Consider the following 24,227-nt stretch of genomic DNA (forward strand, 5'->3'; position numbering starts at 1 on the left):
AAGTTCCCATTGCTCCGCATCCTCACCAGCATTTGGTGTTGTTAGTGTCTTGAATTTTGATTATTCTAATGGGTTATGTGGTGGTATCTCACTCTTGTTTTAATTTGCATTTCCCTGATGACATATGATGTGGAGCATCTTTTCGTATGCTTATTTTCTATTTGTATATCTTCTTTGGTGAGGTGTCCTTTAAGGTCTTTGGCCCATTCATCAAGTTTTGTCTTACTCTTGAGTTTTTTTTTTTTTTTTAAAGATTTTATTTATTTATTCGACAGTGTTAGAGACAGCCAGCGAGAGAGGGAACACAAGCAGGGGGAGTGGGAGAGGAAGAAGCAGGCTCCTAGCGGAGGAGCCTGATGTGGGGCTCGATCCCATAACGCCGGGATCACGCCCTGAGCCAAAGGCAGACGCTTAACCGCTGTGCCACCCAGGCGCCCCTTACTTTTGAGTTTTAAGAGTTCTTTGTATATTTTGGATAAGAGTTCTTTATCAGATGTGTCTTTTGCAAGTATTTATTCCTGATCTGTGATTTGTCTTCTAATTTTCTTAATATTGTTTTTTTACAGAGCAGAAGTTCATTTTAATGAATTCTAGCTTAACAATTAATGTCTTTCATGGATTGTGTTTTGGTGTTTTATCTAAAAAGGTATCACCATACCCAGGGTTATTTAGGTTTTCTCCTGTTGTTTTGTAGGAGTTTTATAATTTTACATTTTACATTTAGGTGTGTGATAATTTTGAGTTAATTTTTGTGAAGGGTATAAAGTCTGTGTCAAGATTTATTTATTTATTGCATGTGAATGTCCAGTTGTTCCAGTGCCATTTGTGGGAGAGACTATCTTTGCTGTATTATATTGCCCTTGCTCCTTTGTCAAAGATCAGTGCCATTTACTTTTAAATCATTCATTTATTTATGGTAGAAAAGCATTTGCGATTTTGATAAGAGCTAGTTTACAAGATCAAACATGGTTTTGCTGATGTCCATTCCTGATCACTGAAGATTTTATTCATTCAGAGAAGGTGAGAGCCTATGATACGTACCATGCTAGCGGCTGCAAGTACAGTGGCACACACAAACATGATGGCAGCCGTCATGGGGATTAAGTGCAGCAGGGGAAGTGGATACTAACTATTTAAATAATCCCATGATTAAATGTAAAATTAGAACTGTAATAAGCATTAGAGGGAAGTGATACACAATATCATGATAACTTTGAGGGCATTTCACCAGTAGTTTTTAGGGGTGGAGTAAGAATCAATCAGGAAAGGGAGGATCGTGAAGGAATGTTCTAGGTGGAGGAAACAATGTGTAGAAAGGCCTTTTTGCTCATTTAAGGGAACAAGAGCAGCCCAGGTGACGTGGAGGGCATGAGTGTGGCATAACTCTTAAAAACATACAAATCTTGCAGACTGTAATAGGAATTTTAGTTTGTATGCTGAGAGCAATAGGAAGCCATTGGTGTGTTTTAATTGAAAAAAGGGCTCAGTAGATTAGGTTGAAATGACCAGATTTTAGTTTTTAAAAGATCTCAGGAGGAGTATGTTAAACGGATAGGGTGGGTGAGGTTAAAATTGAATCCAGATAGTTCGATAAAGAGACTTTTGCAATTTTTACGGCAAAAAGTAATAAGTGGGATGATAGCAGCAGAAATGAAGAGAAATTTAAGTTTGAGAAAAGGTAGAGAATTTAATTAATGGGATATTGTGTTGGGTTGGGCATGGAGAAAGGCGTTAAGGATAACTCATAGATGTATAAATTATACAACAGGACCATGATGGTCCTTTATTGAAGAAGTGCTTGGGATGAGGAAATGGTGGAAGCCAAAACAGGTAATTCTTGAGAAATTTGGTTGTAAACTGGGTTAGTGTGAAGACATTAGACTGTAAACCATGGGAAAATGTAGGATCTAATGAAGGTTTTTGTTTTTGTTTTGTTTTTGAGACGTGAGAGACCTGAACATATTTAAAAACCAGTGCAGAGACCTGCGAGTTGTAGGGGGAGAGGTTGAATATATGTGGGAAAGAAAGGATAATGGATAATATAATATATGGAAGGGGTATACTGGGGATGGGCGGGAGAGAAGGATCCAAAATAGTCATGGGCAGGGAGAAAGATCCAAAATAGTCATGTGGAGGGAATGGTTGCCTTTAGATAATGAGAGGGGAAAAGAAAAAAGAATAGCATGGGTGCAGTTTTAAGTAGACAAGAAACACAAATTAGCAAGCACTGACAATTCCAAAGTCAATTATTAAAGTTGCTAGATTTTCCGTATCTATTTTCTATCATGTATGGCATTTATAGACAGATTTGACTATGAGAAATTGACCAGTACTTCAGAGTTAAAATGTCCTTATTCTTTGTCAGCTATAATGCTGTCTCTCAAATACCCTTCTAACCCAGATGAAATTAAGAGTTTTATGGTAGAATAACATATCCTCATTAAATTTAAACTCTCTACCTCTAAAGTTTGAATTTTTTTTTTTTAAATCGTGAGTGTGTTTATTTTGATATTATTTGCAATGTGCTCTGTGTGTGTGTGTGCATGGGTGTTTGTGAAAATCACATCTTCTAAATTTATATAAAGCTTGTTAAATGTGCATTTTATAAATTTTTGATAGATACTTGCTTCCTGTAGGACAGTAATGTTTGAGGGTGGGGAAGAGGTCATATCCATTCTCTTATCTTCAGATTGGTGAAAAATCATATTTTAGTTCAAAGCTGTTCAAGTAAGTCCTTGCTCCGTTTTCCCACCCTGTCTTCAGTGATATTATTTGGAGTCAGCAATCAATGGATTCCATCCCTCTGAGACTTGCTTAACCTACAGCCGCTGATATAATACAGGCAAGAGCTTGTTACTTTATCTGAATCGTCCATCGCTACCTTAATGAGTGAAATGGTTAAGTAGAGGAGGGGGCGAGTCTTAAGGAATGTGTGTACCATTTGAGCTGAATATTTCAGTGTATGTAGAGAGAGGGAGGGTGAGAGAGAAATCCACTTACATCACTAGAACTGCATTGAGTGTGAGCCTTGCAGGTTAAGAGACAGACTACAGTGTCTTGCTTTCTGCAGGAAGCAGCAATGCCGTTTGTTTCCTAAGAGGAATTTTTTATTTAGAAAAGGAAGCTTTCTCTCTACCCAGGAAATGGCTTTCCTTGTGCGTTGCTATGCCAACTGCCTGCAGCCATGGTCCTCCAAAGTAAGCACAATAATGTAATTATATTGGTGTATTGCATTCAGACTCATGATTCTCGAGATTGTGTGTGTGCATGTGCTGTGTTTCTGTCAGTGACTCTCTTGCTAGCAGTCATGCTTGTGTTGAGTGTGAGGGACAGACATCATTAAATTAAATGTCCATCAGTGTCATGCTGCTAAGATTAATTGTGCAAACTTGGTTAGTGGAGTGGGACAGAGATCACTGGTCACCACTCTGTCAGCATCATTAGCAGCTAGGGAGGAGGTCCCGATTCACATGCTCTGCCCTGATTTTTTCTTTCTTTCTTTTCCTTTTTTCTTTTTTTCTTGGTTGGAGGGGTCCGTATGTGTGATTGCAAATGAAACAAGAGTATTAACAATGCTTGGCTGAATGCTAGAGACTGGTTCTTATACCACCCTGACTAATATAATTCTGTATTAAGCCTTTTTTGAGGGCAGTCTGTGTGCAGTCAGCCATTTTAGCTTTTTTTTTTTCTTCTTCTTGTTCTTCTTTTCTTTTGCCTCTTGTTCTTCAATCTCAGAAATGATCTTGTTCTCTTGGAAGACTGAGAGCTGTATAAGGTTTCCTCAGTCTTGTCATAGCCTAAGATGGTTAGAGTTTCAGTGTTATAAAAATGGAGACGAACACCGTTGTTCGGATTCCTTTTCTGGTCTACAAGTGCGAGGGGTTTTTTAAGCTTACCAGTAGTGACACTTTAAGCTGCAGCTTGGTTTCCTCCTCCCTCTTTTTTTTTTTTTTCCTTTTTCTTTTTTCTTTTAATTTAATGCTGTAGAGGGTGACTTGCCATCCATGAGAGATTGGTACATGATGTGTAAATTCAGTTCAGCATATGTTTCTTCATTATGAAACCACTAGCAATCCCAGCTAACCATGGAGTTATGGGCCAGCAGGAGAAACATTCAGTAAGTATCGCCAATGCTGCTTGTGCTTCAACAGCACGTCATAGAGAATTGCTTTAAAACGGGAATTATTGCTGCTTCTGTTCAGGGAAAACAGATTTTTTAGAGGGTGTAATAGGCTGCTTGGAGGAGGGAGGGTAAGTTACGACTGGCTTGTGCTTCCAATTTTGTTGTAATTTTTTAAAAATTTTAAACAAGACCAACAATTCATTTAAGGCAAAATATTGGACAATTTTTATTGTCAGAAATTAGAACTTGACAATTCAGCTTTAACTTAATACTCAAATAGTTTTTTAAAAATGTTTTTTGTAGTTGAATTTAATGAGAGATCATGAAAAGGGTTATTGGGAACAGGCGTCTGTGGCAAGGAATTCACATGTAGGTTTGAGGGAGGAAGGGAGAGCTCTAGGTATTGATTTGGTAATAAAACATTTGGTCAGTGGGACTCATCTGACTTCTTAACATGCATTAATAGGTGATAAAAACAGAGAATAATTTTTTTTAATGCCACAAGTATTGCTTCTTTATAATTGATCCCATGAGTCAGCTATGCATTTGTCATGCTGAAATCCCACAGGCAGCTACTGCTGTTTGTGGGAAACACTTTTCTATGGTTAACACCAAGTCTGAGCCTCCTGTTTCAGGAATGGGAGTTCTCACAGTGCTACTTTTATGTCACCATGTTGGAAGTTTTCTGCCATCACATTAATTCATATTTTTATGTCTATATATTTTTTAAATTCCCCAAATGAAAATGTATAAATTTAGGCGGCTTGTATAGTAGTCTAAGTATTTTCAAATTGCCTATTTTTACACCCTTGCATATAGCAAGTATTCTATTAGGGTATAGGAATTATCTTTTATGTATCCTAAAAAGGATAAGATGTTAAACTGCGAAAATGGAGATAGATCGCTAAGGCTTTGAAAATTTATAGAGAGGAGGCCATGAATTTTAGAATATTTAGATGCTTAGGTCTATGGGTATAGTTTAGTTTTGCTCACCCTTATCAACAAAATTATAAATTAAATCCAAGAGATTTTCGTAGATGAAGTGACTCTTAAGGCACTATCTCACTTTTACAGGGAACCACAGGATGTTCTTTGGGCAATATCTGAGGTGGAAACATGTTATGATGCTGTGCTTAGAACCCAGCCCCTTCGTAATGAGATCCTGATGGTACCTCACTAATTAAATCTCTTCGGGTCAGATCCAGGAAAAGACCGGCCTTATACTTAATTTCACTAATAGGAAAGGTTGTTATAGAAAAGTTCTACTGTAGTTTGATTTTCTTAACAGGGCCTTTGAAATTAAGCTCCTCTGTAGCCATGGTTTCTCCAGGTAAAAGTGAGAATATTACTTAAGACTACTTGAGGAACCTTAGAAGGAAAGTTTAAACAACAGGTTCCTTTTCTACCTTTTTCATATAACTTTTCTCCAAATGGAAGGAGGGGGTATTTTATTAATAATATAATTTCAGTGAACAGAGAAAATTGTTAAAATTATTTACGGGTGGTGGTGGGGGTGGGGGGAGTGTTACTAGATTTGTGACAACAAGAGCAGATGGGACAGATAACACCAAATAGTGCGTAAGCTCCAGCACCTAGTATCTATTCTGTAAGGATGTTTGTTTCCTGACAAGTGCTTTATGTATATATTTTACTGAAATTTAAGGTAACACTATGGCAGAAGTAACTGCAGCCATAAAATAGCCTTGAATCAAGCAATTCTAAAAAAACATGAGAGTGGTATTTCCCATGATAATTTACAAGTTGGACTACTAGAATTGGCCATCGTAGAGCAATGTGTGCGGCCGAGCTGGTAGCCTATGGTGTCAAGATCTTGCTCTGTACTTGTTGATGGGTTTTTTGGTTATCTAGACTTTGCTGTGTAATGAGTAGACCTTTAAGATTTTAATGATTTACAAGGAGTTGAATAGGAGAATAATTACTCTGGCTCTCACATAACAGGTGACTCAGTAAACTGTTGAGCAAAAATGAGTAAGAATGCCCCTCTTTTGACCTATGAGGCTTCATGAGAATAGTGTGAGAGCTAATTTTAAATGAGTAAAATTTAGTAAATTCACAAATACTTCCGTTTCTGCTTCTACAAAAGGTTGCGGCTTTTTAAGTGCCTTCACTTCTTTGACAATAGAAGACAGAAACTAAAAAGCAAAAATGTTAAATTGGGCGCTCTTAAAAGAGCTGTGATTGGACACCAGTAGTAAACTCACTAATTCTGCTTTGTCAGGATTTTTCAGATCTTCTGGGCTTTTATTCTTTATTTCTGGCTAACTCAGCGCATATCTCAGTTGCTGGCACATAGTAGGTGCACAATAAATACTGTTTAATTTTTCATTTAATTGTATTTTTGGATTAATGAAGTCTTATTTAACCCTCTAAACTAGTAAATTTCATATATTTTATTATATCTCCTCCGCATCCCAGTTCTAGATAGTCAGTTGGTAACTGTGAGATGAATACCTGTGTGTCACCAAAAATGTACCCGGCACAGGGCTCTATCCTTATAGTCTGGTGCTTTCAGTTAGTCTTCAGAGGGATCTTCTGGTTTTGTGAATTTTGAAAATAAAATACATTTTAGAAATGTATGATAAAACTGCACTTTCCAAAAGACTACTGTTGAGCACTAGTTGTATGGACTGTGAATAGATATTTCATGAAAAAAGTTTTATGAGCCCGGTAAGTTGGGGAAAGCCTTAGGATGGCATTAAAGGTGTCATTACTCTCTTTACCAACTGTTTTTTAACTTGCCTCTCCCCTTTTTGCCTGCCTCAGGTTATCTAATGGGAAGGATGTTCCTTGAGCATTCTTTTAAAAATTCTGCACTATAGGATGAGTTTGAGTCTTTGCAGATTTTTAAATTAATTACTTAAAATGAAACAACTCAATACTGTGAAACCAATAATCCCTTTTCCAGTTGTGCATTTTTCCTAGAAATTACTGGTATAGGTAGTGGGCTTTACTTACAGTAGATGAAACCTCAGGCATGATTGAATAATTTTAAAAAGTGTTGTACATAAGAAAACACTTTACTTAAATGTGTGGAATAAATCACAATAGCTGTCATTTACTGAGCACTTATTTTATGACAAGCACTGTATATTATCTGACTTAATTATTACAACAACCCTCTAAAGAAAGATGTATCATTGCCTTTTTAGAGATAATGAAACAGGCTGAGCAGGATAAAAATAAATTTTTCCAAAGTCTAGTAAGTGGTGGAGCTGTCATTGGAAGCCAGGTTTGTCTGGTTTCATAGCCCTGCTTTAACCACAAACCTATACTACTTCTCCTTATGTAGCCAAATGTAGAGTACATTAGGTGTGTAGACTGCCTAATTTTGAGAGCTGGTATTAATCAGTGGAATACATAACTTGAAAAAGATGCTTACTTTCCTCCTGCTACTCTTCTTTCTGGTGTTTGTGACATTCTAAGCGCTGTTAATATAAAAAAGCAACAATATCTTGATCAAAATTATTGTATAAAACTTTCATAAAGTAGTTTTATAAAGGTACTTATTGCCACTTGCAATTTTGATGTTCTCTTTAGACTTGAGTTGGGGTGATCAGGAATAGATGCCATTTAGCTCAGCTCCTTCCTCTTTCTGCTTTTCTGTGTTTGGCCTTATCGTACACATACCTTTTTACTTTTGCTGTTCAACTCTTTAAACATAACCTTCACACCTCACCTTCCGCTGTTCCCTTTGTAACTTGTGACAGCCTGACCTTGGCTACTTGTGCTCCATTGGAAGCACTGAGTCTTGCTGTTTCTTCTACCCTGTTTGTGCTTTAATGAAGTCTGCATTTATCATGGAACCCAACTTGAATTTGTGATCACCTCTCTGAGGTCCATACTGCTCATGGCTCGTTTGTAGCCATAAATATAAATTTCATTATTTCATTAGCCTTAACCAAGAAGGATATGATGTAGCTTAACCATATGTCTGAATCTCTGTTGGTCACTAAGGCCCTCTATAATCTACTTTCTCTTCCTTGTCAACATATTTTTCCCCCAGTTGTGATTTTTTTATTTAGGACAAGATGATCTGATTACAGACCCTTCAGATTCATTTTCTTTTCCTATTTCTCAGCATGCAATACTCTTTGCTTGACTTTCACTTGCTCCTTGTCTCTTCATATTTGTCTCTGCTTTTTCTGAATAATGATTTAGTGGCACCTAATATGTAATGCTTAATTTTATTTATTCTTATAACCAGTGCTTGTAAATTGGTTTATTTATAGTTAGATGAGAGATCGTATCTTGAATGAATTCTTGCTTTCTTTGTACCACGTATTAAGGATATAGTTGTACTGTTTAAAGTGCAGTACAGAGAAGGAAGAATAATAGGAAGGAAGTATAAAATGGAAGAATAACATGTGAGGGTCCAAGGCAGAAAGATGTAGAAGCATATGAGGAATCAGAAGGTTAGGAAAATCAATGAAATCATCACTGTTGGAATGGATTATATTAGAGAGTAGGTCAATACAGGTGATGGGGAGGAAGATATTAGGATACCTGACAAATAATGACTATAATTTGAAGATCCAGGAAAGGACTGTGATCTCCTCTTCATCTCCACCTCCCAAAGCACCCCCTCTTTCTTTAACTAAAATAGATTTAAGAAAACTCAATTTTTGGGGCGCCTGGGTGGCACAGCAGTTGAGCGTCTGCCTTCGGCTCAGGGCGTGATCCTGGAGTTATGGGATCAAGCCCCACATCGGGCTCCTCTGCTGTGAGCCTGCTTCTTCCTCTCCCACTTCCCCTGCTTGTGTTCCCTCTCTCGCTGGCTGTCTCTATCTCTGTCGAATAAATAAATAAAATCTTTAAAAAAAAGAAAAAGAAAACTCAATTTTTAAGAAATTGCTTTTTTTCCTACCATCACAATTTGACCTTGTCTGTAAACACTGAGTGGAGTATCTCTTTAATATAATTTGATTGATACATTTTCCTTAGCAATGTAGAAAATAGCACTAAAATTAATTATAGATGTTAGGTTATGCGTCTTTTGGGTTAAGACTCCACCTTTTCTTTATCTGATCTTTTTTCTTTTCATCTATTATGACAGATATATTTCCTGAGATGAAATAAACTCATCTCTTGGGGAGGTTTTTCACTGTGCTAGCTAGCAAAGAAGCTTGAGAGGAAGCAATATCCTATTGTTTTATTCAAGGACAAGGTCATCTTGCCTTGGATTTGGGCCAAGAAACCCTAGCAACAAATAATAGATCTTTTTACCCTGTTAGAAGTGAAGAAATCTATTTTAGAAACTTGCAGTGTATTACATGCACTACTTATGTGTGAGATTGAAAAAAGCTCTGTCTCATTGTGGAATATATTAAAGAAAAATCCTTACTTTTAGTCAAGAGAAGAACCATACTTCCCATCCTTGCTTTTAAATATTGTTTAATAATTTAATAATGGTCCATTTAAAAATAGACTATATAAAAATTAAATCAATTAAGATTAGTGAAAAGAGAATGATCAACTTTAAAAAAAAGAAATGTTTAAAATGCATCATTAGAAGCTCAATTATTTCTTTTCCATTAACTGTTTAACCATAGTAAGATCACTAGTCATAGTTTTTCGTTCTCATTTAAAATATCATATTTTATATGCCCTGTAAATTTGGTCATGTAGCTATAAATATCCCTGAAATATAACCTGAAATTTCTTCAGTTGATTTCCTTGATTTTAGGTCTGACAACACTCTTAAATATTTTATTCAGGTAATCTGTTTAAGAATCCCTCCAGAGTAATTGTGCGGTTTTCTTCATTTTCCTGTTTAATAATAGTCATGTAAAATTATTTTTATGTAATTTAAATCCTTAATGAAGTATGTTTTAGTGCTTTATGTACCTAGTAAAAAGAAAAAGAATACTTAGTACCATCACATCTTTGGCAGTCTTTTGTAAACTTTGAAAAACTTCGCCTATTTAGATCTAATGACCATTTTATCATTATCCACATATTTTATTTGAATTATGGTTTGGTTATGAGCTTTTTTAAAAAAAGATATTTTAAGAACAAAAGAACATGAGTGTCTGGATGTATATAGAGATACACCTCTGTGTGTGCGTGCGTGCTTTAAAGGAAAGTTTGTAAATGTGTCCTTCAGGTCCCTGTTAATTTCCTTGTTCTAAGATCTTTCCCTCTCTCTGACTTTATTTTTCTTCAACATTAAGAAATGAAATTTATTTTTGGAGACCCGACATATGCTTGTGATTAATTCCATTTACATTGTTAAAACGCCAGTGCTATTAGTACTGACATAGGAGTTACACAGGACTGGTTAAATATTGGGCCCTTTTTTGGGAACACAGATAAGAACCATGTACAAAAGCATATAAGAGAACATAGATATACATTTATTCTCCAAAGCACATAGAGAAGTGATACAACAGAATATGCTCACAAAAGCATTGTGCATCATACAGGTAGTCCTCTTAAGCTCTTGGTCCCTGCCCTTGCCCTTTCTGTTAGTAGAGAAATGCCCTTGCCACCTAGGACTAGTCAGATGTCAACCTCTGTCATTTCTTCTTATTCATTGAACCTGTAGCACAGGCTTTTTATGTTAGTTATGTTGTATTCTCTCTCTGTCTCATATATATTTAGTGTGTGTATATGATATATAATGATTGATCTTAATTGTTCAGTCTATTATATGTGTCATATCTGCATAACTTACCAGTCAACCCCTTATCTATGTTTCTTTTGTATGTCAAGTCACTATATAAATATTCCCCATGCCCTTCGAATCTCTTCATTCCGTATCAGTACACCAGATTACACTGCATGTTCATTATAAGGGCTGTTCTCAGAGATGTATTAGTTATGGAGTAACCTTACATTTATTGATTAATAAAGTGATAGTCTGAAAACACCTTTCAGACTAAAGTACATATTCTTTTTTTGTGAACTCTAGAGAAATACATTATTGGTTTATATATTGACTTGGATTGATTATTAAATGAAATACCCCCATATGTATTACATATATATTATATATGTAATACATATATAATGAATGTATTTCATGCCTATGTATGTGCTTGTGTAAAATAATTAAAAATAATTAACTCATAATCTCATTTCTAATTTAGGTATATAGAAAAAGCTAGAATTTAACATTCTGCATGGTTTTTTTTAATTGGTAAAGTTAATTTTAATTAGAGAACTTAAAAATACAGATTATGGTGGGAGCACCTTATAATGAATTATTTCCAGTAGGTCAAATTTTCACTAAGTGCTGGTATACAACTTCATGCCTTTCATAATAAACGAAGACAAACATGGCTGTAAAAAAAAAAGCTATAGAATTGTAATCTCGATTGCCTCTGTTCTCTTAGAGAAATAGGATGGGTTCAGTGAGACATTTCTACTCTCTGAACTATTTTGAATAAATGAAAGCACTTTTTTTTTTCTCCGTAATCAGGAAAAATTTGGAGTTAAATGGGAATATTGTGACGTAGTTTTTCCAGGTTTTATGGAACTGAGAAGTGCATAGCACTTTTACTATTAGTGAAGACGAAGATTGCTTGGAGTTATCAATAAGGATTTAGAAGGATTCACTGGGCTTGTAGTGGCTGGGCAAGGGGGGGACCAGGGGAGGTTGGCAGAAGTTGAGTGATGAGTACAATTTACAACCTAGGTTTCTAGTGATTGAGATGTGAAGGCTGAAATTAACTTTTTCTTTATGGCTAATTAATCTCATACTTACTTGTTTTCTTAAAAATACATTTTTCTTCATATTAAGTGGCAATTAAAAATAGGCATTTTATATTATATTTGTATTATATTAATGTATAAAGTTTCCTATTTCTTGTTTGAATTAATTCCATTTGTGAAAACAATCAAATGTCAAAATTATGCTACTTTAGAGATAACATTTATCTAAATATAAAAATAATTTAAAATTATTTTAGAAGAGCTACCCCCTGAATAGGTAAACTAACTTTTGGTGCTTGTTTGCTTTGTGTTATGGTTATTCAAGTGGCAGTTTAACCTGCAGCTTGTCTGCCTTATTAGTTTTGTGCATAATTTGTAATTTAAAAAATACTTAACTTATATGTTCATTGAAGAGAAAACAGGTGAAGACAAGGACAGAAAAAGAATCACAGTTTTACTAGTCAGATAAAACCATTGGTAACATTTTAATATATAGCTTCTTATTACAGATATGTTCATATTACACCATAGTATAAAATTTGGTAATAGCATTTTTTCTAGATTTTCCTACCCTCAAAATATATGTAGAAAATATATTTAAGGACAACTGATTTAAGAGACACCTGTAACTAGTATGAAGCTTCTATCCTCAGCTGCTTTGTCTACTTTATAGTTTCAAAGTTTGCCATATATTCTATATTGATATATAATATATATGTTATATATAATATTTTACATTTTGTTATTTACTTAAGAGCTTCTTAAGTTAGTGTTAGAATTCCATCCCAAATATAGAAGAGAAAAAATGCAATGTGATCTTAATAAAGCTTACTCTATTCATATCATTGTGCTTTTCTTGAAGTTTATGAAAAATCTTAAGATATTGGAAGTCAGTATTAAAATGTCAAAAGGAAAAGAAGTGAGCTTTCAAATGGCTTAGCTAAAGAAAATTTATGAACACCTGTGAGGGCATTCCTGTCCTCTTTCCTTTCCACTGTGTATCATGTCTTTTATCGCTGAAACTTTTTTTGTATTCCTTTTAGTTGGGCTTTTTCCCAGATTTCTTTACCTTTCATTATCCTTTTTGCTTATTGTCCCCTTGAAAAAATTAACAACTTTGTATAAATAAGATATAAAGCCTGGTGATGAAGAACAAACATCACAAAAGTTGACCGTAGTGATATTAAATGAAAACTTACTTTTGCTCTAGAAAAAGAGATATGGATAACTTAAATGTCTCTCAGTGTTTTCTTAGAGCAAGACCACTTAAGCTCTCTCTTTGAGTAGAAGAGAATATAGATTGTAGTTCTCAAATAATAGAAGTGTTTTCAGTGTTAGCTGAATAAAATGTCAAAATAAGAAAACATTGAATGTTTTCTTGTGGATTTTATCCAGATTTCCATAAAAGAGATTTAAAAATATGGTTTGAAAATTTTGCTTCTGGTTGCATATATTTAAATGCTTGGGTGAGCAGTATTGACAAAAAATACATAGGAGTGCACAAGCAGGAATGTTACATATAATTTGAGTAGTCTACAAAGAAGGAAATAGGATTTGAGCTGTGCCACAAATAAGGGCAAGAGATAAGCAAGATGTGAAGAAAAAAGGAAATGGGAGGAATGTTTGCAAGGCAAACAGAATGAGCGAAAGCACGGAATCAAAAGTGTTCATGAACGGTCAAAGAACAGTAAGTATAGATGAGCTTAGCTGAGAGGGAGGGGCAGTGGGAGGTGCACACGTTGATGAGAGAAGGCTCCGATTGTAGAGCCCTCTCAGTGGCAGGTCAAAGAATTTTGGCCCAATGCTGTGGATTCAGGTAGTAATTAGAAAGCCACTAATGTTAGAATATAGTGAAAAGTGTGGTGTGGCCAGGGTACCACCTGGGATTGTAATGTTCATGAGTTAAGTTTCTGAAGTATGGGCTTTGTTTTAGGTCTTTCTTGAGGGTAGCTAGTAGTCAAACCATTTCTATTGATCTGGACATAGTTGACTAATCATTTCTCCTAATTATATTAGGTGAGCAGCAGGTGGGATGGATCAAGAATTCCCTAAGCTTATTTTCTTTAAAAATTTGTGTGTAATTTAATGAAAATGTAATTTTTTGTCAAATCTAAGACACCATTGATTGATTCACCTTGCTTTAAATAACCCAGTATTTTCTTTTCATTGATTTTAAGATGGATCCCAGTTTCAAAGATGTTAAAATAAAAAAGAAATTGTATATCTTAGAATCAGTGAAATATATCAGTATACTACTTAGTATAATTTTGTTTCATAACATTTGTATGTTACAATAATAGTGTACATATAGTTGTGGAACTAGATATACAAAATCACTGGTCTCGGGAAAATGTATTCTGTATTGGGTCTTGGTTATTTGTGAATAAGACCTCGCTTCTGTCTCAGAGTTGCTCACAGAAGAGCAGCAGGAGAGACACCTACTGACATGTACATTAGTGTTATGTATGGGGCCTAATGGAGGAATATACAGGGGGGCAGCTGGAGCCCACCAGGGGGATAGGAGTGGATGTAAGGAATAAAGGCATTTCAGGCAGACAGATTTTGGAGGTTTTAAGCAGCACATCAGAATCATCTGATAGAAGAACTAGAAGCCCAAGATGAAATGAGGTTGAAGATGCCCTGCTCCCATATTGGTTTCTATACTGTAATCTTGTAATTGACGTGAAGCTGTCTTTTCTACTTAAAGGAAACTGAGTACTGAAATATGTTAAAAAGCAAAACAAAACAAAAAACACTACCCTAGAGATCTCCAGGAGCTCTTAGAACTTAGCAGTGAATGAGAGAAGGGGACTCTCACTTAGGTTCCTAGGAGTACTTTTACTTTCTATCTATAAAAATAACCCAATTTAGGAAGAAGTTTGTACATGAAATAATGAAAACTGTAATCTGACCAGTTGTAACCTGGGTGAAGAAAGTTACACAGAGAGAAGGGATTAGGAAGAACTGTAGCCTAGTGGGCAGAGGAGGGCTCCAGGGCCAGGAACTTGGACTTACATTCTGGCTTCACCACTCACTAGCTATGTAAGCCTAGCTAATTTATTTAGCTTCCCTATTATGTGGACTCCATTTGTAAAATGGAGATGATATGGTTATGTGAAGATTAAACAAGGTAAAAGCTGTAAAGTGCTTAGAGTAATGCATGGCCCATAATAAGCTCAGTTCCTATGTTTTTAAAGGTGGCTGGTCATCCTCCGTTATCCAGGAGGTAAGGAAAATAAAATCTGTCATGAGACTGTGTTAGGTTTTCCCTTTGCTTAGATGACATGTCCTTATGTTGATTCACCTTTCTTCCTCTGCAGTTTCATACTCAGCAAGCAATCTTCTGTTCATTAATTTAGTATTAGAGTAAAAAAGTAATAGTAATAATGTCATTAGCTAAAATTGAAGGCTTCCTATGTTCTAGGTAATGTTCAAAACTGTTCATATATTATCTCATTTAATCCTCACACCCATATAAGTATATTGTCTTCCTTTTATACACAAAGAAATCAAGGCATAGAGAGGTAAAGTAACTTTTCCAAAGTGATACAGCTAATACGTGGTGGAGCCAGTGGAAGTCTTTATTGTACACGTGTGCATGCATGTGCACACATAAACACAACACACACCCCTGTGCACATGCAGATCTATTTTGGAAGTTGCATGAGGGCACTAAACTTGGCTTCTAGTGCATTGTTGCAAGGATGGTCCAATCCTGTTTTCTATGTATTCTGTGGATTATAATTCTCACCAGAAAGTTTGAGAACAGTGTATTTCTCCCCCTACATTAAGATTTTATTTAGTGTAAGTTTCAAAGGGATTTCGTATGTGTGATGTAGTAATTACCATCCCTACCATAAAATATAGAGTAACTTTACCTTGATCTTGAAGGAAGTAAGAGAAATATGTTTTATTCCCCTGTAAATGTGGCTAGAATTACAAGAATGTAATTTTGTATTAAAGAATTACTCTAACTCTTTACGTGGAAGTTTTCTCTTGTTAATTCAGCCTTTTCTGGGTCCCCACACACATCTGAGATTTCCCATCTGTATGGTTCTTCAGAGGTCTTTCACATTACCCTATTTTTATACATCAAGATAGAAAAGAATGCTGTTTTTTTTACTTACTGTTTGGGTGATATGATTGCCCTCTTAATTTGTTTCTAGTGAGATAAGTAATTTATAAGGAGCTAATTTTAGCATTTAGCCAGATGAGATAGTTTTTTTCAGACACACAGCTTTAGCAGCATTGTCTTAGCCATTTTAAATGCAGATAAGTGAATCATGGTTAGGTCCATCTTCATCACAATTTTGACATTTCTTTAACCTCCATCCCTATAACACATATTCTTGGGACTGTGGAATGTAATACACCTTTTAGAAAGCTGTGTTAAAATATACTTTAACCTGGCCACAACAGTGACCCAAGATCCAATGATTATGGACTCTCTTGCATTAAGAAGACTTTTCTTGGCAGTGCTAATGGCCCTAGGTTCAGTCTCCATTCTCCGTGAAGTAGGATGGTGGGTGGGGCATTGTAGTAGGCAGGATTAGAGGCCATCCGTCAAGGTGTTGTATCAAGTACTGGCTCTGTTACGCACGGGATATATATTACTTCTTATCTCTGTTTTGTTCCCTCCTCTAAGTTCTATCCACAGATGCTGTGGAAGAAGATATTGCCTTCAGTTGGTTTATAAAAAAACTTAATGGGTGGCTTTGAAGTGTTACCCTGAACCTGAGAGCAAACAGGATGCATACCGAAATGACCTAGCATAGCAAAACTCCCTAACAATGCTCATTGCGTATCATCTTCAAGCTTCTAACAGGGATATTTAAAGTAAAATACCTGCTTCAGCCATGAACCTTTCCCCATTGTAATAAGAAGGAACTATTCCAAGTAGGTTTTTGTGTAGTTGAACAGTAAAATACTTCATGTACAAGGACCTCGCTTTGGGTCCTTGTTCTGATGCTCAACTGTTAGGCAAGTCATTTACCTTCTTGAAGTTTCTGTTTTCTCACTTCAAAGTGGAGACATGATGACAGTACTGGTCTCCCCCACAACCTTGTTTGGGAGATTATTAATGATTACAGTAATAGTTACAATTATTTTACTAAGTACCTTACACATATTATTTTCTTTAATTATCAAAATAGTACTAGGACTGAAATGAGACTCTCCCTGTGTAAAACTTGAGGTTTAAATAAGACAAATATAAAAAGTTAATATTTTCAGAATTTGCAGACTCTACAGCCTATGTGAATGCCGTTATTGATGTTAGATTATAATATTCCAGAATCATTTGTCTGTGGGTTGGAAGCTACCTCTTCTTAGTAGCTGTGTGGCAGTAAGCAGATTAGTTAAATTTCTGAACAGTTTCTCCTGGTCTGTAAGGTGCTGCTAACGATGCCTGTTTCATAGGTTGTTTGTGGGGATTACGTATGTGGCGCAGGGTCTGGCATACGGTGGCATCCGTGAGTTTGATTCCCACTTTTCCAGCCAGAAAATTTCCCTTTTCTTGGTTTTTAAATAGAATGTTGACAGTGATATTGAGATTTATCTTTCTTTATCTTGTTTTAAGTTCATAGAACCTGAGTCTCTGTTGGACATCTTAGATCAATTATGATTTGCTTTAAGATCCTTCATTAACTACTTTTTACAGATTGGGACTGGGTTTCAAAATAGCTCATAAAAGATCATAGTTGCTATGAAAAATTCCCGTTAAATTTTCCCTAAATACTTTAAAATTTTTCCCCACTTATTAAGTGATTTTTGTGCAAGTAGAGCTGCTTAGTAAGACCTGTCTTTGTAGTCATTTCGTGTGTGTGTGTGTGTGTGTGTGTGTGTGTTTGCAAAGAGGTATTTTTAGATAGTTTAGCTGAACAGCAATCTGACGTCTTTAGAGGAGACATCAGTTCATTATGTGGATACAAATTCTATGCTTTCAGCTTTTATACACCAAGTCTTAATTTAAATCTGTTCTTCTTGCCTTTTCTAACGAAAGAGACTATATCATGGTATGTATTCTGTTTCTTCTTAAGGTGGTTGGCCTTTCTAGTTAACCTTTGCTTAGAGAAATGATCAAGGTAGAAATGCCTTTATTTTGCTCACAACTTAATATAGATTATAGAAGCATAGAATTTTGGGTCATATTTAAATATGCCATTTTACATTATGCTACACAGTGTTTTTCTATTGTGATGTGATTCAGGGGATTTAAAATAGTCATTATGGGGCTCATAAATGCTGCTTTCTCGTAAGAAGAAAAATTTAAAGGCCGGAATGTGGGAGTTCTATACCTCTTAACTGTACATATTGCTTTTCGGTTAAAAAAAAAAAAAAAGCCTTTTGCTTTGTGAAAGATAATTTAATGCTGAGCATGTAAGAGGGACATGGTTATTTGCTTTCTTGTTGCTCTAAACACAATGTTATATATGTTAAATTACGATAATATTTTCTTTTGTCTGGTTCTTTTCATCTTTTTTAAAATTCTGGGAAAAGAAGCTCTTACAGCTTAAGCAAATTAATATTAGTTGTATGTGACCCTTGTTCTCACAAAAGCGTGCCTTTGACTAATGATAAGCATAGAACTTATATATTTGTTTTTCTAATTTTACTACAGCTAATTTTGGGGAAGTATTTATATAGAAGTTCAAACGATTTTTAAGACTAATTATCAAATATATGTTCTTTATTCGTTTTCCAAAATTTAAAATTTATATTTACTTCATGTCAAAATGTCAAAGCTTGAGTGAAAACTTTTGTTAATCATTCAAACATGTTATCTGCATGGTGTGAAGCTTCTAGGATTTAAAGCATGGTTTTTAATTTTTAATTCAATTATTTGGTAATGTGTGATCTAACCAGGATTTTAGTGCTGTTTTAATTATTGCAGTGGAATTCCTCATGTTTTACCTTATTTTGTAAACATGAAGCTTTATCATAGAGAGATGAGTTTCCAAACCTAAAGAAAGATATGATCTTGGAGAGCGAGGTTAATAATGGACATCTGTCTGAAGATATGGAGAGGTTTCATTCTTACAAAAAAAAAAAAACAAGTAATATATATAGTAGGGTCAGACATGACATTTTTGTAGTATGAAAAACAGAAAAAGGAAATCCTAAAGCCTGACGTTAAAAAAAAAAATCTTTCTTGTTCTTAAAAATTAGTGGTGTTATGTAACCACTTAAGAATTTAGCTGAAGCCCGATATTAAGTGACTCACATTCCCAGCTTCTTAATGATGCTTCTTTACAGTGAAATTCAAGCAGTTGCCAGATTTTTAAGTCATGAGTTCATTCTCCCCCCCCCAAATTTGCATGCAATAAAAATTGACAATCTGTGCCAAAAAAGGTGTTAACACTGAAATTCTTATATGCTAAGTGCAGCATATTTTATGTTAGGCTGTTTCTCAGTGAAATCATCCATATTTCAATTTAAGAAAAGTGAACAACTTTAGGCTAAAGTTTCTTTACTGAAAAGTGGTATAACAGCTCCTAAATCTGACTTTATTGGAGCCTTCTGCTAATTCCCTTTCTCCTAATTCCCTTAGCACTTCTGCCAGAAAAACCATTGTTGTTTCAGAGTTGTTTTTCCCAAATCAACCAAGAAAGGTACCTGCCTTCTTCTAACACAACAATGTAATAACCGTATCAACTAAACATGCTCTCGGGTAAGGCAAGTGTTTTCTTGTCTCACCACTCACTGACTTAAAGGGAGATACATATATCACAAGCTTCTTACACAAATAATGCCGAGGAACCCTTGGGCCTTGTGAAATTGAACACTTCAAGGATTTTTTTTTAAGGTACCTGGTGACTAACCACCCTGGGGAGGATTTAGGTTGGAAATATTAAGGATGTTGTTAATCCTTGCTCCCCCACTCCCACACCACACACACCCACACGGACACGCAGAGCAGGTCATCTGCTCTGAGATAAGCGAAGCTGTGTCCTCGTGGGGGTACATAGTATCTGACTTGTCGGGTATTCATTCAAATTGATACCCTATCCCCCTTTTCCTGAATTAAAGGTGATTAAATCTTTTGTTGTTGTTGTTCCATTCACTTCAGAATATCTCACAGATTTGAAGCATTTAATTAAGTGGAATATATAGAATTCTTGGCAATTGTGTATTTATCACTTTTCCCCTCCTTTCACCACTTAAGTCAGTTATTCACTTTGGAATAAAGATGTCTTAATTTACTCTCTCTGCATTGAACTAAGATTATTTTCCACCTCCTTTACTTTCCATTTCTTATTCCCCAGTTTTCCATAGTTGGTAGAATACATTAGATTAAGCCTTGTTTGGTCATATATGAACATATGCATCTGTCTAGTTTGATATGAAGATATCTAGTTTATAAGCATCAGAGAATAACAGATGTCAGACCGTGGCCTTCAAGAGAAGAGGATACATAAAGGAAATCAGAGATGATGTCTGATTTGCTTGATGTGTTTTGTTATTGGTGTCTTGGTTACTATTTAGTTTTTCTTGATTCTGATCTTTGAGTTCTCTTAAGATGTAAAAGAAAGGAGATTTCTATCTCAGGAGGTTTGTGATCCTGAAAGCATTTAAAGAACAGACTCTATTTACAAAGGCACATTAAGTCAAATGACAAACACCTAGTTCACCTGAACTTTTATTAGGTTTATACATTTGGAGGAGGTACTAGTTATTTTGCAAGTTCTTTAAAAGATTCTGTGAGCAGAATTCTGGATGTTTAAGCTAACTTTACTGTAAAATATAAGTGGATTTCTATTTTACATTCCTGTGGGACTACTTTTTAAATTTTTGCTAGTGTGTATTATTAATGGCTTAGATCAAAAGGGAGAGAAAATGGGATTTTGTATCTCTTGTTATCCCATCTGTTTATTGATTTCAAGAATCTTTATCCCATTACAGTATAAATCAAAATATAGTCTTCCTCATCATCATAATCATCTTGATCATTTATTATTTTTATATGTATTAACATATAAACACTTAATGAGCAGGTGAAAAGTCTTACAAAATTTCGCCCCCCAAACCAGACATCCACTGGTTGATTATAATAAAATTCAAGACTATATATTCAGTTACCCACTAGATATATTGATGTCGATGTTGTCAACTCAAAATATAACTCCTGAGTGTTCTCCCAACCACCATCAAAAAATAAACCCAACCAACCAACTAATTGAGTAGGCCACAAATACCTATGGTTCTTTAGTTTTCCTCATCTCATCATCTTTGGGATTACCATCTATTAAGATATCGAAACTCTAAAGCTACAAATTATCTTTGGTTCTTCACGTTGCCCAAAACTCATTATTCTTCATCAAATCCTGTTTATTCTACCCTTTAAATCATGAATTCATGCTTTTTCTCTCCATCTCCATTACCATCCTGAACCAAGCTTCCATCATCTCACTTGGACTATTCCAGCTGACTCCCACTGTTCCCTTTACTTCAAGTCTTGCCATTTTCACATAGCAGCCTGATTTATCTTGTAAATATGACCTAGACCATGTCATTTCTTTTAAAACTCTTTAGTAACTCCCTCTTGCACCTGGAATAAAATCTGTATTCCCTACAAAGCTGCGTATGAACCAGGTGAGGCTTGCTCTTCTTTGCTCACCTTGTTCTACTTTCCTTCTCGACTCCACTTCAGCTGCCATGATCTTCCTTTTGTTCATTTAACAGACCAAGCCATGGAGTCTCCCTTCTAGTTGTTTCTTTTGCCTGAATCTCGTTTCCTGTGATTTTAATGTGGCCAGCTCCTTGACTCTAAGATCTCAGCCATTTTATAAGTATTTCTGGATTGTATAAGAGACGAATTAATAAAAAGTACAAAAATGCAGATATAGGCAAATATTATTAAGTTCAGAATCAGTGAATAATTGTTTCACCTTGGAAAGATTTTTTTACCCCCCTATGGCTAGATAAACTTAGATGAAACTGAATAGGGTATAAAGTAGGAGCCAGCATACATCAACCCCCCAATATTTATATTAGCAATTCTAATGATAAATTAGGATTAACATTGTTAACTATCAGAATTTTGTTATAGTAAGTCATGCAGTTCTTTAACTTTTACATGAAATACAGAAATAAATATTCACCTAAATAGCAAAAAATTTCTGGTATAAGCTAATTTGGGATAATAAGAAGTTTGAGACATACTATTTAGAAACAGTATTAATATGGATTATATTAAAGATTAAGCTATCTTTGAAGGCCTTCAATATAATTCAGTGCCAAAAACCAGGTAGAGGTACTTGCTTGTGTCCTTACGTGGAAAGGGCTTGACCATTTAGCATTATGAAAATTACATGCTTTTCTGAGAGCAGTCATTGTTTTAAGACACATATATCATGGAATTGAGATTAAAATTAATCCTACATGATTTTTGGTTTATACAAACATCATACATCATTAGTAATGAATTCCAAGTTACTTTTCCCTTTTAGTATCTTTGTGTTTTTTAGAATACTTGTTTAAAAATATTAATGCTACGGTTTATATTGTAGAGAATTTGGAAACTATTCAAATTTTTTTCTATTATGTAAAAGTAAGATCTGGATTCTAGTGTTAGCAGTGCCATGCTAATTCACCTTCTCTGACATCAGTTCCCACAACTGTGAAATGAGATTATGTTAAATGAGCCCCTAAAAATCCTCCCAGGCCTGTCACTGTACTTACATACACAACCTTGCATTTATATATATAATGCTTTATATTACTAGAATTCTTTCACATTTATCCTCCATTCATTCTCACAGCTCTCTTCCGAGGTGGGCAGGACAGACCTTGTTATGTCTGTTCTATGCTGGTGAGGAAATTGAGTTGCAAGGAATTTAAATGATTTTCTTGAGTCACACAGACAGCTTGGAACTAGCCATATATTCTTTCTATAGTTTCATGTTATAAACTGTGGCCTCCTAATGCTACTCTCTCGTTGGGTGCTTTGTCAAAATAAGTATTCATTTTATTAGGATATTTAATAAGTCATTACTGAAATACCCTGAATATTTTTATAATCTGACCCCTTGTTCCTTGGAAATCTGTTTAGGCACCCACATAACTTATAGGAGGTCAGAACTATTTACTAAATTATTATAGCAACCAGTGCCGCATAACTAATCGCCTATATGGTACTTTAGATAGAATTTTTATCTTTTGAAGAAGTTAAACAGTTGATTACAGAGACCCCTCTAAGTATCACAGTTTAGGTTTCAAAAGGCCATTTTTGTTTGCTGTAACCTAGATGGCTTCCCTCACTCTGTCCTAACTTGTCTTTCTACTTCCATGGCAACCTCTTAGAATCCCTTCTCCCTCCCCACCATCCCTACCAGAATAATCTTAAAACATAACTGGATCATGTTAATTGCTTATTTAAAAAGTCCAGTGTCTTCCCATTGCCCTTAAAAAGGCTACATTTTAGCAGGAATATTTCCTGCTCTTCTGACCTCATTTGTACCACTTTCCCCCTCAAGCATTCTCACTTTCTCCCATCCAAAAAGGATGGGAGACTTGTGTTTCTTGAACATGCCTAGGTTCTTCCCACCTTAGGATCTTTGCCCTTGATATCACCTCTACCTGTAAAGCTCTCCCCCACCCTTATTTGGCTAGATTCTTTGTGTTTACTCATCCCTGATCTCAAATGTCATTTTCTCAGAGCTTCCTTTCCAGGTTGCCCAATCTAAAATAGCCTCCCTGAAAAAAAAAAAAAAAAAAAAAAAAAAATAGCTCCCTGTTCCCAACCACCACTGTCCATTACGTCACTCTAGTTTTTGGTATTGTCTTTACGGTACTTGCTGATATCTAAAGTTGTTTTGTTTGTTGTTATTTTTCTTGCTGTCCACTCTCAAGCCCCTCCTGCCTCTAGAAATGTAAATTCTAGGGAGCAGGGACTTTGCCAGTCCCAATCATTGCCATATAACTAGCTCCTATAGCAATGCCTGGTTCATTGAAGCAGGTCAATAAATACTTGTTAAATAATTAAGTAGTTGAATGAACCTTACAATTCCGAAGTAGAATTTCAGCATTCTTCATCTGCCAGGCTCCTCTTTTGGAATCTATCTATACAGATAGAAAGTTAAAAAATTTTTTGCCCAGAGGGTTTTGTCCATAACTTTTTTGTCCCAACTTCTAGGAGATCCAAACTAAATATAATGCTTAACTACAGTTACTGTTGGCCTAGGTTTAGTATAATTCCATCCCTCTTCTGTTCCTTGTCTTTTCATTTTATTCTGGTGATCCTACATATAATTGCTGGTAGCAAGGGGTGACTGTGGAATTGGGAAGGGAGAGAACATTGGCAACAGGTGGTCCTTGTACAGTGTCTCTCTAAACTAAGATTAATAGTTCGGTGGTTCGTGCATGTATTAAGTACTGACTATAGCTTAGGCATTTTGAAGCAAGGGAAAGACTGATGAAAAAGGGAGACATA

General features: G+C 35.3%; 1 protein-coding gene across 5 annotated transcripts in view; it reads left to right on the forward strand.

Moving 5' to 3' along the window:
• RAPGEF2 (Rap guanine nucleotide exchange factor 2) overlaps positions 1-24,227 on the forward strand; it is a 229,864-nt gene that overhangs the window by 142,932 nt on the left and 62,705 nt on the right. For 3 of the 5 annotated variants that reach the window (XM_040626408.1, XM_040626409.1, XM_008685559.2), the window contains exon 1: positions 570-4,117. The exons of the other annotated variants lie outside the window; for them this stretch is intronic. In XM_040626408.1, the coding sequence (XP_040482342.1) occupies positions 4,058-4,117 (60 nt within the window). In that variant the 5' untranslated portion in view covers positions 570-4,057. Of the gene's footprint in view, positions 1-569; positions 4,118-24,227 lie in introns of those variants that run through there. 5 annotated transcript variants of the gene reach the window in all.

Source organism: Ursus maritimus, unplaced genomic scaffold (assembly GCF_017311325.1).
Source record: "Ursus maritimus isolate PB19 unplaced genomic scaffold, ASM1731132v1 scaffold_11, whole genome shotgun sequence".
Taxonomy (NCBI): domain Eukaryota; kingdom Metazoa; phylum Chordata; class Mammalia; order Carnivora; family Ursidae; genus Ursus; species Ursus maritimus.